At 52.0% G+C, this 15,517-nt stretch overlaps 8 protein-coding genes across 8 annotated transcripts; 5 read left to right on the top strand and 3 right to left on the bottom strand.

The window, feature by feature from the left end:
* Positions 1-825: 825 nt before the first annotated feature.
* Positions 826-2,283, bottom strand: PV08_04090 (uncharacterized protein; the record flags this gene model as incomplete). Its single annotated transcript, XM_016378439.1, has 3 exons — positions 826-1,468; positions 1,534-2,119; positions 2,157-2,283. 3 exons carry the CDS (start codon positions 2,281-2,283, stop codon positions 826-828), a joined length of 1,356 nt encoding a protein of 451 aa, XP_016237116.1.
* A 356-nt stretch (positions 2,284-2,639) lies between these two features.
* On the top strand, positions 2,640-3,143 carry PV08_04089 (uncharacterized protein; the record flags this gene model as incomplete). The annotated part of the gene is made up of 3 exons (XM_016378438.1): positions 2,640-2,798; positions 2,860-3,009; positions 3,066-3,143. 3 exons carry the CDS (start codon positions 2,640-2,642, stop codon positions 3,141-3,143), a joined length of 387 nt encoding a protein of 128 aa, XP_016237115.1.
* A 479-nt stretch (positions 3,144-3,622) lies between these two features.
* PV08_04088 (GTP-binding protein rhoC) lies at positions 3,623-4,569 on the top strand (the record flags this gene model as incomplete). Its single annotated transcript, XM_016378437.1, has 3 exons — positions 3,623-3,925; positions 3,979-4,182; positions 4,240-4,569. The coding sequence occupies 3 exons, from the start codon at positions 3,623-3,625 to the stop codon at positions 4,567-4,569; spliced, it is 837 nt and encodes a 278-aa protein (XP_016237114.1).
* Positions 4,570-4,969: 400 nt separating this feature from the next.
* On the bottom strand, positions 4,970-5,456 carry PV08_04087 (uncharacterized protein; the record flags this gene model as incomplete). The annotated part of the gene is made up of 3 exons (XM_016378436.1): positions 4,970-5,116; positions 5,188-5,250; positions 5,364-5,456. 3 exons carry the CDS (start codon positions 5,454-5,456, stop codon positions 4,970-4,972), a joined length of 303 nt encoding a protein of 100 aa, XP_016237113.1.
* Positions 5,457-6,290: 834 nt separating this feature from the next.
* Positions 6,291-7,708, top strand: PV08_04086 (uncharacterized protein; the record flags this gene model as incomplete). The annotated part of the gene is made up of 3 exons (XM_016378435.1): positions 6,291-7,097; positions 7,157-7,314; positions 7,369-7,708. 3 exons carry the CDS (start codon positions 6,291-6,293, stop codon positions 7,706-7,708), a joined length of 1,305 nt encoding a protein of 434 aa, XP_016237112.1.
* A 1,210-nt stretch (positions 7,709-8,918) lies between these two features.
* PV08_04085 (uncharacterized protein) lies at positions 8,919-10,200 on the top strand (the record flags this gene model as incomplete). The annotated part of the gene is made up of 3 exons (XM_016378434.1): positions 8,919-9,446; positions 9,522-9,686; positions 9,787-10,200. The coding sequence occupies 3 exons, from the start codon at positions 8,919-8,921 to the stop codon at positions 10,198-10,200; spliced, it is 1,107 nt and encodes a 368-aa protein (XP_016237111.1).
* Positions 10,201-10,766: 566 nt separating this feature from the next.
* Positions 10,767-12,266, bottom strand: PV08_04084 (uncharacterized protein; the record flags this gene model as incomplete). Its single annotated transcript, XM_016378433.1, has 1 exon — positions 10,767-12,266. The coding sequence occupies one exon, from the start codon at positions 12,264-12,266 to the stop codon at positions 10,767-10,769; it is 1,500 nt and encodes a 499-aa protein (XP_016237110.1).
* Positions 12,267-13,277: 1,011 nt separating this feature from the next.
* Positions 13,278-15,321, top strand: PV08_04083 (uncharacterized protein; the record flags this gene model as incomplete). The annotated part of the gene is made up of 6 exons (XM_016378432.1): positions 13,278-13,476; positions 13,532-13,832; positions 13,884-14,027; positions 14,078-14,224; positions 14,273-14,800; positions 14,862-15,321. The coding sequence occupies 6 exons, from the start codon at positions 13,278-13,280 to the stop codon at positions 15,319-15,321; spliced, it is 1,779 nt and encodes a 592-aa protein (XP_016237109.1).
* Positions 15,322-15,517: the final 196 nt, after the last annotated feature.

Raw genomic sequence — 15,517 nt, 5'->3', positions numbered from 1 at the left:
ACAACACAGTCTCTACACGACGAGAGCAGTCATCGTACATCAGCGACGGCTTCCGCCTTATAGCATATGACTCTGCCATAGACTTTGAACATTGTTGGCTCGAAGGTGTCTCGAAGGAAGGAGAACTCCGACCAACCGCGGGAGACGGGAAGCTCCTCGATAAGGGCAGAAATGACCGAAACAGGGTTTTGGCATCATAGTTGGCCCCAACATTAGCAAGCCTCAAGTATACAAGCAACAAAGAGCTGTAAGTTTTCGTGTTCTTTACACATCTATCAGCGTTACGAAGTTGAGGAAAGACTACAGAGATTGCAAAATGGTCATACCTCTTGTAGTTCTGATTAATGACCAAACTCTAGGCAGCTTCATGCAACGACCGCATCCACCACGGGGCAACCTCTCAATATCCCATAGACCTAGTTCATTGGACCGATATAGAATAATGGCCTGTTCAATGAGAATTGAACGGGAACTGCCAGACCAACCTCGAGGCAAGCGAAGGTCCAACTTCTTCAGGTCCAACTCGATTCATAGTAACAGGGTTGAAACCCCCCACTCTAAGTATCAGGCAATGCGGTGCTATGACACGACTGTGGTACCAATCTGTTATGGTTTGCATGAGTTTTGGAACCCCGTCGAGAGAAAGTCCATCGGCTTCAGACAAAGCTCCCTTCGAAAGACGCTGCGGAGCGTTCCACTCCGGTAACGGCCCATCTCTCGTACTATCGCCCCTGGTGTGTCATACGGACTGACTCGACTAGAGCTGTATCGACAGGCAGAGATTCATCAAAAGTTGGATCAGAATACCGAGCCAATGCAACTACACTAGCCGGTCTTATACCCTCCTTTGAGCACCCGTTCGCTGAGTTCTTTCAACGCTCTCGCACAGTACTCAAAGTCATCTACCTCCAAGTAGACCATGGCCGAAAACCTCGCCCACAAAGCGCCAGAGATGTACGAAATACCGACGAAAGCTTTGTAGTCCTGGCATAAGCGTCTCATGATCCAGTCCAGCACGAGTGGCACATCACCTAGAGGGACTGCTTCCGTATCCTGGGATTCGGATGATGTGACGTTGATGGGCAGTCGAAGATTTGCGAAGAAGATTCTTTCATCTTCAGAGATCGGAATTGGCTTCGTGCCGAGAATCTTCGCAGCTCGAGCCTCGCCCTCGCTAGCCAGTTCCCGGCAGTACTTGCGAATGTTCTCTTCTCCGCCACAAATATTCTCTCGGAAAGCCATTGCAGCAGGAATACATACTGGTGGGCCGAAGTCGATGGTGCCATAGTACTGGAAGAGTGAAACAAACTCGTTCGTAACTTCTGTATGCGGCCTCACAAATGCTCTCCCTTTGAGGAGCTCCGGCAGTGGCACAAAGCCATGCGAGGTAGGTAGTGTAGAGCGCATGAGCTTCTGGTTGCGAACAGGGACGTACAGGACCGCGCAGACGTGGGGAGTCAGAAGCCATCTATTCCAGCCAGTCTCAGATATTTGTGCAGTGAAGCATTGCCGGTGCGGGTTGGTACAACTTACTTGTGACAATTGCTGACGAGGAAATCGGGGTCCAAGGCATTCAAGTCCAGGTCAATGAGTCCTATGCCATGGGCAGCATCAACAGCACTCAAGACCCTGTTGCTTTTGCATATTCGGACGAGTTCCTCGAACGGCATTCTCACGCCCGGCATGCTCATGACCGCATCGAAGATGGCGAGCTTTACCTGGCCCCGATGGGCCTGCAGCGTGGATTGGAAGGACTGAAGGAGTTTTGCGTGGTCGTTGACAGTGGCATCGAAATCGACACGTATACTCTCAACGGGTGTCGTTTCTACCAGGTAGTGGACGGTTTTCTCGATGGCACCATATATGCCTTCAATGTAAACGATCTTGTCTCCAGGTTTGTAGACGATGTTCCGCAGCACCGCATTGAGCCCAGTGGTGGCATTGGGAACCAGCACCACTTCATCCTCATTTGCATGAAGAAACTGAGCCACAGCGCGTCGCGATTGTGTCAGACGCTCGGGGTACAGATAGCGAATGAAGAGATCGGGATGCGCCTGGACCTCGTCTTGGAACGTTCTTAACGAATCCCGTACTGGGCGAGGGTATCCCCCAAAAGCACCTATGCACAGTCAGGTCTTCAGAAGCGTAGCCACAACCCCGTCGCATAGACATGCCTTGATTCAGATGTCTGTATCCAGGCTCGAACATGAAATATTCCTCGCCGAATGCCTTGCCGAATTTTTGCGCACCGGCGGCAGTAGCTGGCTCCTCGATAGCACTCATAGTGAATGTCCGAGCCTACTTCACGGGCTTCGCGGCATATTCTCTCGGTGATACCCGCGCGGACGAGAGGACACCGCGGAACCGGTTCGCGACAAACCTTTTATCGATTGTCCGAAAGAATGGTTTATGACTCACCTCTTGTAAATGAGATGATTATAAAAGCGTCGTAGGGCGCATGTCGAAGATGACACGGGGGGTATAAATCTCTTTGTTGAAATACGCACTTGTCGCGTATACTGGCGTACCCTGGCTACCTGCACGGACATATAACGCTTATCTATCTCTAAGGTCGGTTGACCCTCAGAGCGTTTGGGGTAACAATCTCAGCAAAGGCCCGCCGTTACACTCATATCAAGATGTCCACCATACAAGTTGTCTCCACCGCCAATGCCCCGGCACCCGTATCGAACTTTTCCCAAGCACGGATTTGGAATGGCATGGTGTTTTGTTCAGGCGATATAGGACTCGATCCGAAAAGCGGTCAACTGGTGGAGGGCACGACAACAGATCGGACAGTACGGCTCGGCTCCTCTTCTCTCTATATATAGATATGCTTGTCCTGACCCGGTGGTATAGATACAGGCCATTCGAAATCTGTCCTCGGTCCTCGAGGCTGCAGGATCCTCGCTGAAGCATGTGATCAAGGTCAACGTGTACCTTACCACAATGGACAATTTTGCCGCGATGAACCAGGGCTATGTGCAAGGCTTTGAACAGCCATTCCCAGTAAGCCAGGTCTCTAACACCAGAAATCCCCGTGAAGCTGATATGCCTGGGAACAGTCTCGAACTTGTGTCAATGTAGTAGCACTGCCCATGGGCGCAGATGTCGAGGTTGAATGCATCGCGGCGCTGGCATAAGCGTGGTCTGGAGCGCAGAGGCATCGTATCTTGCATTGGCGAGGAAGACAGATTTGTGGAAACGTTCATCTGCTTCGGCAAACAGCTCCTCGCCTCGCGTCACTCATGCAAGTCATCGGATTGTTTTGCGTGATTGTGATGTTTCGAAGCGTCTTTAACCCTGTTTCACGCGTGAGGGGATGAGGCTGTTCTGGGGCTTGTTGCCCGGTAACGGGCCGTGTAAATAGCAGCCTGCGCCTTTTCTTCCTGCGTCATGCACGAAACGGCGGCAATATATGGAACTTGGAAAATCTTGAGCAGAAGTGGTCTCCAAACGCTCAACTGTATTTATTCCTCGTTGACTGGCTTACCGGATGGTTGAAGTCTCGTACCACTGCAGTAAATACTGAAGCATATAATACTGCTACCGCCCATCATCAACAAAGTTGTCGTCTCTTCTGCCCCCTTTGAACGCAAACCCTGTATTCACCACCTTGACGATGGTCACCGAGACAGATCAATATTACCCTTCACGGTCATCCACAGTCCTGTCGGAAAAGCGTCGGTCAAGCTCATACATCAACGCTCCATCTCCGAACAAACGGCCTACTCGCATGCAAAGCACGAGAACCAGCGATGGTACAGTCAGCACAAGAATGAGTTACAACAGCAGCGGACGAGTGTCAGAAGCCACAAACATTACGCAGCCAGCATCCTACTCCAAGAAGTTTGTGGTAGTTGGAGATGGTGGATGTGGCAAGACGTGTCTCTTGATCAGCTACGCACAAGGATACTTTCCAGAGGTACACAGGCAACAAGATGTGAGCGTGTCGAACAGAAAGTTGACCCGTTGCAGAAATATGTCCCTACCGTCTTCGAAAACTACATCACGCAGACTACGCACAAGCCAACAGGAAAGACAGTCGAACTCGCGTTGTGGGACACGGCCGGACAAGAAGAGTACGACCGTCTGAGGCCATTATCGTATCCCGAAACAGATCTGTTGTTCGTCTGCTTCGCGATCGACTGTCCCAACTCTTTAGAAAACGTCATGGACAAGGTCAGTTGGTTCTCTTGCTTAGGTTTGAGAGTACTCTACTTACGCTCTCCGAACTAGTGGTACCCTGAAGTTCTACACTTCTGTCCTACAACTCCTCTCGTCCTCGTGGGCCTGAAGTCGGATTTACGAAACAAGCGAACCTGCATCGAACTCCTCCGCACTCAGGGTCTGACACCCGTGACACCAGAACAAGGCCAAGCAGTAGCAAAGAGAATGGGGGCAGCATACATCGAATGCAGCGCCAAGGAAAACAAGGGCATTCAAGAGGTGTTCGATTTGGCCATCAATACGGCCATCCAAGTCGAAGAAGCCAGCTACGAGTCCCAGCCAAACAGCAAAGGCGTCAAGGTCAAGAAGGCGAAGAAGAGGAAATGTGCTTTCCTCTGATAGGCGCTCGGAGTCCAGTGCAACTTCATCGAATCCTTTCTTGACTACCGAAATTTGTCCATGTATTCCCTTCGACTGACCACAGGTTGGATTGGTTTGACGTACGCACATAACAAGATGGCGTTCCTGCATGAGTGCATGACTGGCGTTGTATTGGGAGTGGCACATTGATTGGTCCCATTTGGCCTCGACATAAACAATGGGGCTGACTGTGTAGGTATATGATTAGGACTAAGGGCAAATTACTGCAATTAGCACATAGATGCAACCCATTGGCTCTGTGTGCTGTAAGACGTTGTCGGTGTCGTCGTTTCTTTCGTCGTTTGCGGTCGTCGAGGGCATTAGGGATGGACAGTCGGTCCCCGAGTAAGTTCGTACTCAAGATTTGTATTGCCTCCCTTCACCCTCTTGATGCCCGATCATGTTCGACCCGACTTTCCTCAGTGTCGTCCTGAGTCGATGGGTTCTGGGCGACCTCCTCCTCCCTACCCATCACGGTCTCAAACTGGCTCCAGAGAGCCTCGACAGAGGCAAACTCGTTTCCAATCTAACATTGAGGTCTCTTAGCATTTACACTACGCCACACGCGACAGTGGGTTGGAAAGATAGTTGACGCACCTCAATGATCCCTTCCAGACTCCGGTTTAGAGCGTTGATATGTGTTAGAACTTGTTCCAGAGACTATTGGTCGATCGTAACGCGTCAGAGCGTGCAAGAATAATTGATTTTTGTCCACTTCTTCTTCCAACCCAAGTCGAAGGAGTGTTGCGGGCAACAAGCAACGCAAGACTTACCTCTCCGATATCATTGACCAGTGCAGCGCGTCGGGTCTCGAATTCGCTTGAGTGAGGCGCGTCGGCGGCGAAGGCGTTGTGAGATGTAGCCATATTCGTCTTTTTCTCATACGACAGCTGTAAACTCAACTCTGGTTTCTTTGAATAGTCCACAGAAGTCTTCTCATGGGACTAATTCGGCCGCTGAGGCATCGGGCACTTGCTATCAGGGAAAAACGGTGTCGTGCCTGGTGTTTACCGCTCGCGCTTCCGCCCCGATCCGGTAAGAGGATGATGCCGCCTTTATGCACCTCGGCTCAGAGTGTCAGGAGCCGAGTGAGTTATATACTGTGGGCGCTTCAGGCAGTCCGGTGTGGTGGTGCGATGCTCCGGCGATGGTCGGTAGACACCCTCGTGTCCCTGACCTTGGTGCTTGAGTACCCTAGGTAGGTTGGTAAACTGGCTAGACACTCGATGTCCTGATTTATTAGGCGTATGCGTTGTCGCATCTTTACAGTCGGGTCAAGATGTATTCCACAGAGCACTCTGCACGCCCAATGGACCACACCACCATGTCCTTGATCGCCCTGCGCGAGCCACGTTTCTAGCCCGTCTCTAAACCATCACCAGCTGCCTAGGTACTTTGTCCAGTCTCCTTCGGTCGATAAGCTTTCCAGCTAAAGTTGGGGACCCCGTGCCCCGGAGTGCTAGCGTTTGCTTTCTAGGGGTCTCTAAAGACTGAACTTCAACGGATCTCCGCCTTTGTCGTCTTCTCTCTTTTCGTCTTCTCTCGGAGCCTCGGCTGATGGTAATTCGAAGACGTTCCTGGGTTACACGATGATCCACTGAGTTCTAGGATACTTATTACCTTGACTCTACTTGAGTTTCACATTCTCTTGATGAGGACCACTGCACGCTCCATCATCATCATCATCTTCAGTGTCATCTATGGCTTGCGATGATGGTACCCCAGCCCCAGAGTGCGATTCTCGCCATGGGACAGGGAGCCGACGCGGAGATTCGAATCTCTCTCGTCGTGAAAGGAAACGGGCCAGTGATCGAATGTCACAGCAAGCAACGAGAGCGAGGACGAAGGCGTACATTGCACACCTTGAAAGCACCACCCAAAGGCTGACAGAAGCACTGGCGGGTGAAGGGACCGCCGCACTCTCCAAGCGATTGTCGGAACAGCATGACCAGATTGAGACTTTGAAGAAGGCGCTGGCGCGGATTGCCATGGTCGCCAATGCCGCCAATAATGGCTGTAATGCGAACGACTCTGAGTCCTTTCTCAGGGCCGAAGTAGAGAGCCGTTCGCTACGAGATACTATCCTTTCAAACCGGTGTGAGACGATCCTACCGAGTACCGAAGCTTCTGTGGTGGACTCCAAGTGTGGCTGCTTTCCCTCGGACACATTAGCGCCCGCAAATGCTTTCGCGCAACAAGAATCCCTACTGCAAATGTATTCCCTGCCAGATCTTCTTTGCGGAAATCAAGACCGCGACTACTTCAGCATTCTCAATCAAGCATTGGAGACCATCGAGAATAACCACGCCCGCCACCTGTTTTCCGGACCCGAAGTTGACGATGACACTTGTATTCGAGCGATACTACACGGGTGGGATGCGGCCAGGAGCAGAAACCCCTTTGATGTCGGTTGGCAATTGCTAGAGTTGCTGGATGAAGGTCTCTTCTGTAGAAGTGGGTCGGTGGAGCGAATGGCCATTCTGAGGGTTATGAGAGCTATGCTTATGGTACGTTTCAATTGATTTACGTGCGCACGATAAATCAGACAGGCTGAACATGATCACAGACAAAAATCAATCCTCGACTCACACCTGAACGGAGACCGCCTGCTTATATGAATCCAAGGTTAGCATATCGCAGGCCATCCCAATTTTTATTGCTAATGAAGTATAGTCACTTGCAACTTCAAGTTAGTCATGTAAGATTGATCGATTACTTTACCTGGTACGCTTCGCATGTATCGCTGGTGTGCGAGACTGCTTGCTGATCCATTGACAGGCCTGAAGTTCGTGATTACCTGATCATCAGTGGTATCACATACGCGCCGGAGAGTTTGGCCGCACAGTTTGCCGCAGATATTGGCCTCAAGTGGCCATACACCCTGCGAGACACTTGTACATATCGACCCTCAACTGGGAGGTACACGTTTTCCCACGAGTTCACTGCCGTGTGTGATGACTTGGAATCATGGTATATGAAGTCGCCCTCCATACCAAGTCATTTGCCGATTTCCCCAGACAAATTTACCACAGGCTCTGAGGAGGACTGGTGCGAACCTCTATGCGAGCAGTGGAACATGCCGCTCAAAGACTTCCCTGAGACCTCCCTGTTCTCATGATACCTGCGCGGTGTTGCCTGTTGTGGATGTTCATATTTCATTTTCTGTCAAGTTCAGTTCCCGCAGCCGACGGACTACCCTGCTGCCTTCGCTGCACCGATTTCTGGGACGATAGTGAGACTATCTCATCCACCACTACCAACGTGTTGTATCAAGTTTAATACTGTGTTTGTCAACGTTGCAGCCGCCCCAGTGATCCTCAAGGTCGGACATTGAAGGTAGATTGATGGTATCCTCTCAGGCAGAAGTGATATACCAAACTCGTGCACCTTTCCCGTGCATGAGGCCCCAAGGGACATACGGCAGTGTCAGACTTACCAGGTCAATTCAAGTCAAAGCTCTAAAAAGAAGTCGGCCCTGCTTCGAAAGACGCTTCTAGGGTTTAAAATTTGTCTCACCGCGGACCTCTGAATTGGCCCTAACGAAGTGTTCTAGCTCTTTCAGTAGCTGCCAAAATACTCTGGGCAAAAGTTTCATGGTGACCGAAGTTTAAGAGTTGGAATATTCACCACATGATCAGTGATGGTCAGTCCGAACGCGCACGCAGGCTCCGGGTTGGACTGTTGTGCTCCCGCTCCTCATGGGGAGCTCCACAGGCGACTCACAGGTTCGAGCTGACTCGGCGATCGGCATTGGACGAAGAGAGGACAAGCTCACCCTCAGGATTCGTTTGCTCGTGTCCCCACACTCCGGTTCCTGAAAGGAGATGCAGGGGAGAAACGGTGGAAACGCCACAACCCTCTTTGGCGAAGCTTCATGCCTTCGAACGTTGGAGTAATTACAATTCCACCATGTGATCGACAACAGTGGCTAATGACTCTCTACTTTGTCCATATATCCGAGTCAGACATTGCAAGTTGATGTTGCTCCACCAGGAGATCCAAGATCTAGCGCATTATTGTGTCTCCTGTGCGCCATTGTTCCCCGGCCGGCATGGGTTCTCAACGCCACCGATGTCGTTGGGAGGGACCACCGGACTAGTAGAGAGTGCCTACAACAGAACCTGCGCCATCGTCCTTGCTCTAGCGAGTGAGCGCAACTGTACATATGGTGAGCGAGGAGGTATATATTGCTCTGGTTCGTGGCTTTCCAAGATCGAATACTGAATCTCGTACGGTCGGACCCTTACACGGTAACATCCCCTTCCTCACCTCTTCACACCACTACACCCAAGTTTGTCACTCTATCAACAAGCTTCACCTACTCCACCATGAGAAGCCTCTTTTTCAGAGTCGCAAGTGCGATCCTCGCACTGGCTGGCATGACCACGGCCCAATGTCCAGCAGAGTCCATGACGTTCTCCCCCATCCTCTATGCAGGAGCAAGCCAAGTTCAATTTACCTCTTGCGCGAGCGGAGCAGACAGTCCACGCGTCTTCCCCATCAACGCGACCACCTTTGACTGGTGGTATTTCGACGCCGTCTCGGATGACGGCGAGCAGGCGCTCACTGTGATCTTCTTCACCTCGTCGGCCCTGGGTTTCAGCTTCGATCTCTTGAACACCGTCGACCCGCTGAACGTCTATGTTTTTGCCAACACCGGCTCTGGAAATCAACCAGTTTCGTTCCCGGTCGCTGCTACGTCGGTAACGGTTGACACCGTTGGCAATGGTGCCTCGGGCAACTGGGTTGGCAGTGGTATCAAGTTCGAAGGAGCCTCTGACTTGAGCACATACACCGTCACTTTCGAACACACGCTGCTGAACACCGGAATCTCTGGGACTTTCACTTTGACTACTGTAAGTCTATACTGCCGACTCCTCTTTCGCGTCCTGATGCCCGTCGTCCTCTAATCTGATGTTGTTGATTTCCAGCGCGGACCCGGACACTACGTTTGTGGGCCATTGGAAGGCGGTCAGCCCGAAGAAGTACTCCCCCATGTCGGATGGGTTAACGTCATGCCAGCTGCTTCTGCCAGTGTCGACGTAACTATCCTGGGCACGCAGATGCAGTTCTCTGGTAACGGCTATCATGACAAGGTAAGCGAAAAAGAAACCACAAACTGACTCCTGTGATTTTTTTTATTCTCTCATTGCTCTGTGAAAATTGACGTGTTGACGTGCGTCCTCTCATCCACAGAACTGGGGTGACGTCCCATTCATCACTGCGCTTAACAGCTGGTACTGGGGCCACGGCACATTCGGCGACTACAACGTTGTCTTCTTCGACATGATCGATCCCTCCAACAACGAGAAGGTTGGCGGCTACGTCTTGAAGGACGGTCAGGTCGTAGGCTCGACTTGCACCACCGGACTTCAAGTTCGACCAGTCGATGCTCCTTATCCACCGACCTTGACCGGCGCCAATCCCACCCAGCTCACCATCACCATGACGCTCAACGACGGCAGCATTCTGAACGCCACCGTGACCGAGTTGGCCACTCAGATCGACGTCGGACTCTACACCAGGTGGATCGGCACCATTGAGGGAACCGTCAACGGAGTCACGTCCAGTGGCACCGCGTTATGGGAACAATTCAAGACCCAGTCATGAGTTTATAAAGGATTTTCTCGGCCATCAAGCTTTGAGCCGATGAGAATCCGTGACATGGTGCTCATTAAATCCGAAACCGAAATCGAAATCGAAAGTGGAGAAGGAGGAGGAGGAGGAGAACTAAAAGGAGCTGGAGCTTGATAAAGCTAATGAGATGGACTGTCCTATCTGATGCTGAATCTCTGAGTTCCTGCCATGTAAACGAACCATGGGTTCATCCGGTGTACAGAATTGAAACAAGTAGTGGTAGCTCCTTGCTAACTTCTAAAAGGTTCAAGTCAAAAAACTCGAATCGACAGGCGTCTTTCGGTCTAAAGAGTACATGTACTAGGTAGGTAGATTCTCAAAACTAATCAACCTGTCACACATTACTTCCAAGAATTGTTTCAATGTAGCCAGATACTAACTAAACCTTGCATGGCACTCACTCTACTTCCAATACTCGTATTCTCAATCAAGTGTTCAGTGTAGGTACTACCTAATACTCGCATATGCGCCCTACTACTCACTCTACCCATGTCTTAAAATGATATGCTCACACCAAAAAGAGGCAGTAGTCATCTATCTCACTTATGTACGTACGCCGCTGCGATTCGGGAACCGAGAAAAGCCGACCATTTCTCAATCTGTGGGTCAGCGGCGCGATAGGTCACCAGTGCTGCCTTTGCGAGCCCCCAGGTCACGGCGACGGTGGTGACGCCCAGGAACAGCAACGTGGCGAGGGTTTTGCGGTCGGTGGTCCAGAACGGCTTCGACTTCTTCTCGGCCCACGACAGCTCGGAGCCCTGGTTCTTCGAATGGTCGCCGACGTTGGGCACGTGTTTGAAGTCGAAAGTGGTCAGCTCCTGCAAGCCGCTGCCGGGAGAGGTGATGCTGGTCCACACCATCTTTCGGACGCTCCTGAGCCGGCTCCTGTCCAGGAACGGAACCGCGCGAGCCGTGTAGCACGTCATCTTCAGCAGGAGGCACTGTCCCGCGATGAGCGTGCGGTAGTAAAGCCCCGGTCGGCCGATGCCGAGGGCATCCGACAGTCCGTCGCCGTTGAGCCAGCGGGCGTTGGCTTCCAGGTACGAGCGGCTCGTCGGGGTCGGGGCGTTCTCCGAAACGGCCAGGATGATGTTGTTGGCGTGCAGCTTCGACGTCTCCGACGGAGTGTACTCGTACATGTACAGCGATTCCATGATGGCCCGCGCCTTCTCCGGGGTGGAGAAATGGTCCGTGGGAGTGCCCATGTAGAATCCCACGAGGCGCCAGAGCGCGATGAAGTCTTCGATCTCTTGCGGACGGAGGTGGATCCCCTGTCGCGGCAGGGATTGCCAGACGACCGTGGCCCCAAAGACAGCTATCGTGCCGATGCAGTCCAGGTCGTTGATCGGGATACACCACTTCTCCGTTGAATAGTACGAAGGGTGGCGCTCCGCGATTTGCAGGATGCGGTGACGGACTGTGGCGTGGAGGAACCTGACTCGGAGGCAGCTTGCGAATCCAGCGCCGCCTGGTTTGATAGAGTCGAGGTCGTTCGTGCACTCGAGGATGAACTGCGTTGTTTCGAGCATGCGGCGCCAGACGTTCTTGATCCCAAACCCTCCCGTCCTCGAGAGGACTTCCGTCGCCCTGGCGCTGGCCGTGCCTCCCACAAGAGATTGATATGTCAAACCTATAAGGATGGGTTCGCCGTATCTGAAGAACACGTCTTGGCCCCGAGCGATTTGATCCCAATCCACCCATTCAGGGATCGTGGTGACTTGTTCCCAGAGCTTCTGGGTCTTCTCGTTCTCGGCATGATGGTCTCGAAACAGAGCGTAGAGGTCCTTCTTCTTCTTCTGCGGCGAAGCCCTTGCACCACCGCTTCCATCTTTGGCATCCGCTTGACCGTTCAGAAGTTGGCCTTCGCTCGGTTGCAGCCCGTTCAAGAAATCAAGGCACTCTTCTGCCAGAGTGTCACAGGTATATTTCAAATGATCGTATTGTTCCGGGGTTTGATGATGTTCTGTCCAGACGAATGGGTAATTCCAGGCTTTTGCGAGTTTCCCAGGAGTCGGTGAGGATACCTTTGAAGGTCCCATCATTGCTCTGGGTAGACTTGTTTTGTTTGGGCTAGCCAACAGATGCTTCCGTGATAGGGAATGTTAAAAGGGGTTTCGGTGTGCATGCACGAGAAACTGTTCCATTGCCTTGCCTACAATGGCAAGCCTTTTTGAGGGGAAAAAAGCAACTGTAGTAGTTCCGGCTCAGACACCATCCGAGTTCACGGCGTATGCATACCGTTCGATCTGCTGACTCGGAACCAGGAATACTGACACTGTAGTGCATTGGAAGGCCATTCTGATTTCCCTGGGCCGGTTTAGCCAAACCATGGAATACGCAGCAGCCAACTTGAATCAGACTCCGTCAACCCTGCAAATAATTCCGGACCGAGCGGGAATCTGAATCCAGCCACAGAGTAGGGATGCCATCCTATGGGACTTGCGAGCGTGCTGTTCCTGCTCGCGATGTCAGAAAATCCGTGTCAATCATCGTAGACATGACGAGTCGCGGAGTCAGCATTATGGAGTCAAGAATTCGAGCGACAACCCAGGCCAGCCTTCCCCGTATTTCCCGCGCAGGAGTGGATAAGCGGGGGTTGAAATGGAGTCAGGGGAAGGTCGTGGGGGCCTCGACGCCATCCCTGTCCACCCTACAGAGTATGACAACGGGCGATACTTCACTTCTCTCGCCCACTATTGCCTGTGGGCCAATGGGAAGACGGCAGGACGGGCCTTTTGACCAGGAACCATTGACACGCTCCTCCTGTATGAACAGCCGTGCCTCGCACCGCCCGCACATGCTGTGCAGCCGCGTCACGAGTCTCATGTTTCGGACTGTATAGCTGTGTGTTGACATCGTGGTAAGCAATGAACAAGCTCTGACTGGAGACCATGGTGTCAAGCATTATTCATGTTTAGCGCTATATTAAGGAGCCTCGCACGAGCCTTGAGTTGAGAAACAAATAGCTTTGGTAGCCCAGCTGAATCAAATTTCTTCTGCAATATTTGGACTCTCCTCACTTGGTCAAGAACTTCGATAACTGATCATCAATGGGAGAAGACGCTGCCTCACGGACCAAAGAAGGCCCGTCCTCGGAGAGGATAGAGATATCCAGACATGGTGTTACCCGCCTTCGCATCGACACCAACGATGATAGCCATGCCGTGCAGGGTGACAATTCCGATGGTGCTATTGAATGGACATTGACTCGGTTCATTGCTTATTTATCGCTTGCTGGCCTTTATGTCGGTATGTTCAATTTGAACTCGACCATGAAAGGCAGACGTGACTGACTTAACAACAGGCGCCCAAATCCCGCTGTATTTCGTCGGAGCCTCGCTCTCGTTCATCGTCAAGGACATTGGATCACCAGAAAAATCTGCCTGGCTTCCTGTGGCCAATACCTTGGCCATTGCTGCGGTCGCCCCTTTCGTCGGATATTTGCAAGACATATTCGGACGTCGGTACATGTCGATGGCTGGGGGTGTTAGCATCATAGTTGGCATCATCATCGTCGGGACATCTCATAGCTTCGGTCAAGCTGTCACTGGAATGGCTTTTGCCGGCGCTGGTGGTGCTGTTGGCGAGCTTACTGCTCTAGCAGGGTAGGGTGTCTGGATTCCCGACGACCACGACACGACTGACATGCGTTTCAGTACCGCGGAACTTGTTCCTGTCAAACTGCGAGGACTTTACCTGGGTCTCGTCACTTTCTTCGTGATTCCCTTCGTCCCCTATGTGATGTATGGACAGCTCCTTAGCACCTACCACACATGGAGATGGGGCATGTGGATCTCATTGTTGGTTGAAGCTGGAATCGTTCAAGGTTCACCGCTGACTGTTCAATCAGGATTTACAACGGTATCGCCTTCGTCGGTATTGCCCTGACGTACTTCCCTCAAGCTGCCAGAAGAGGAGATGGGGCGAGCAAGATGCAAATCTTGAAAAGCATTGACTACGTTGGCGGCCTCCTGTCCATAATTGGCTTGACACTCTTGTAAGCCTCCCGTCTTGTAGACAGACGTTTTCGCTAATGCCTGGGCAGCCTCGTCTCCCTGCAGGCTGGTGGTTATAGCCACCCCTGGTCATCGGCTTACGTTTTGTGTAACCTGCTGATCGGCATCGCGCTCATCCTGGGGTTCGTGGTCTGGGAATGGAAATTTGCCACAAACGCAATTGTTCCACCCGAGCTTTTCAAGGGACGGAGGACTGTCGCTGTCTCATTCCTGGTTGCGTTCGTTGGGGGAGTGAACTTCTACTCGTCACTGAACTTTTTCCCACTGGAATCTTCCACAGTCTTCGATCCCAATCCAGTTCAAGTTGGGCTGAAGGGTTTGGCGGCTGCCCTCGGTGTTACCCTGGGGGCAACTGTGGTGAACTCGGCTCTGTCCTGGTTGAGAGGATACAATCGGGAGCTGCTAGTGGGTTCATGTATACTGATGACCGCATTTGGCGGAGCTTTGGCAGATCTTAACCCAGACTCGACGGCCAAACTTTACGTCTTCGTCGTCCTCTCCGGAATTGGTATCGGAGGCGTCTTGGTGCCAGCAGCCACGATCGCTATCACCGTTGCGTAAGTCGAGCTTGAGCGTTTTGTTTCGGCTGAGACGCCACATATGCTAAACTTTGGTCAGGCCTGATGAATTGATTGCCACTTGTGTGGCTCTATCACTGTCGATCCGTGTCGTGGGCGGTTCCATCGGTTATAGTATCTACTATAACATCTTCTATCAGAAACTCGTGCATCACCTACCATTAGCAGTTGCTGAGGCAGCTATTAAAGCCGGCCTCCCCATCACATCGGCAAAGCAGTTCGTCGAAACGTTCCTTCTGAACCCCGCTGCTATCGGGACAGTGCCTGGCGTAACACCCGCGGTCTTGGAGGCGGCTGCCATCGGTTCACGCTGGGGTTATGCATACGCGCTCAAATATGTTTGGTACACCAGCATCCCCTTTGGCATTTGCGCCATCATAGCCTGCTTGTTCATTGGCAATACTGAGAAGTATATGACGAACCGTATTGCAGCACAGATTGGGCATTCGGTAAAGGAGAAGAACATAAAGGAAGAGCCATTGGCCTCTGGTGAGGCATAAGTCTATAACAAGAGCCTCACGGCCGAGTCAACGAAGTCTTCAGGTACTTCTTCCTCAAGCTCAGCCTCAGGATGAAAGAGTGGCCCGGTTACCCAGTTGCGGTGTAAGTGGCTCACGGTACCCATTCTGGCTCGTTGCCGACGAAGATCTAGAAACAAAATAGTTGGATGAGAATAACCACGAGTCTAAGAGCCAG

Source organism: Exophiala spinifera, assembly GCF_000836115.1.
Source record: "Exophiala spinifera strain CBS 89968 unplaced genomic scaffold supercont1.3, whole genome shotgun sequence".
In the NCBI taxonomy this organism is placed as follows: domain Eukaryota; kingdom Fungi; phylum Ascomycota; class Eurotiomycetes; order Chaetothyriales; family Herpotrichiellaceae; genus Exophiala; species Exophiala spinifera.
Note: the sequence above shows the minus strand (reverse complement) of the source record. Positions and strands in the feature narration are given on the sequence as shown.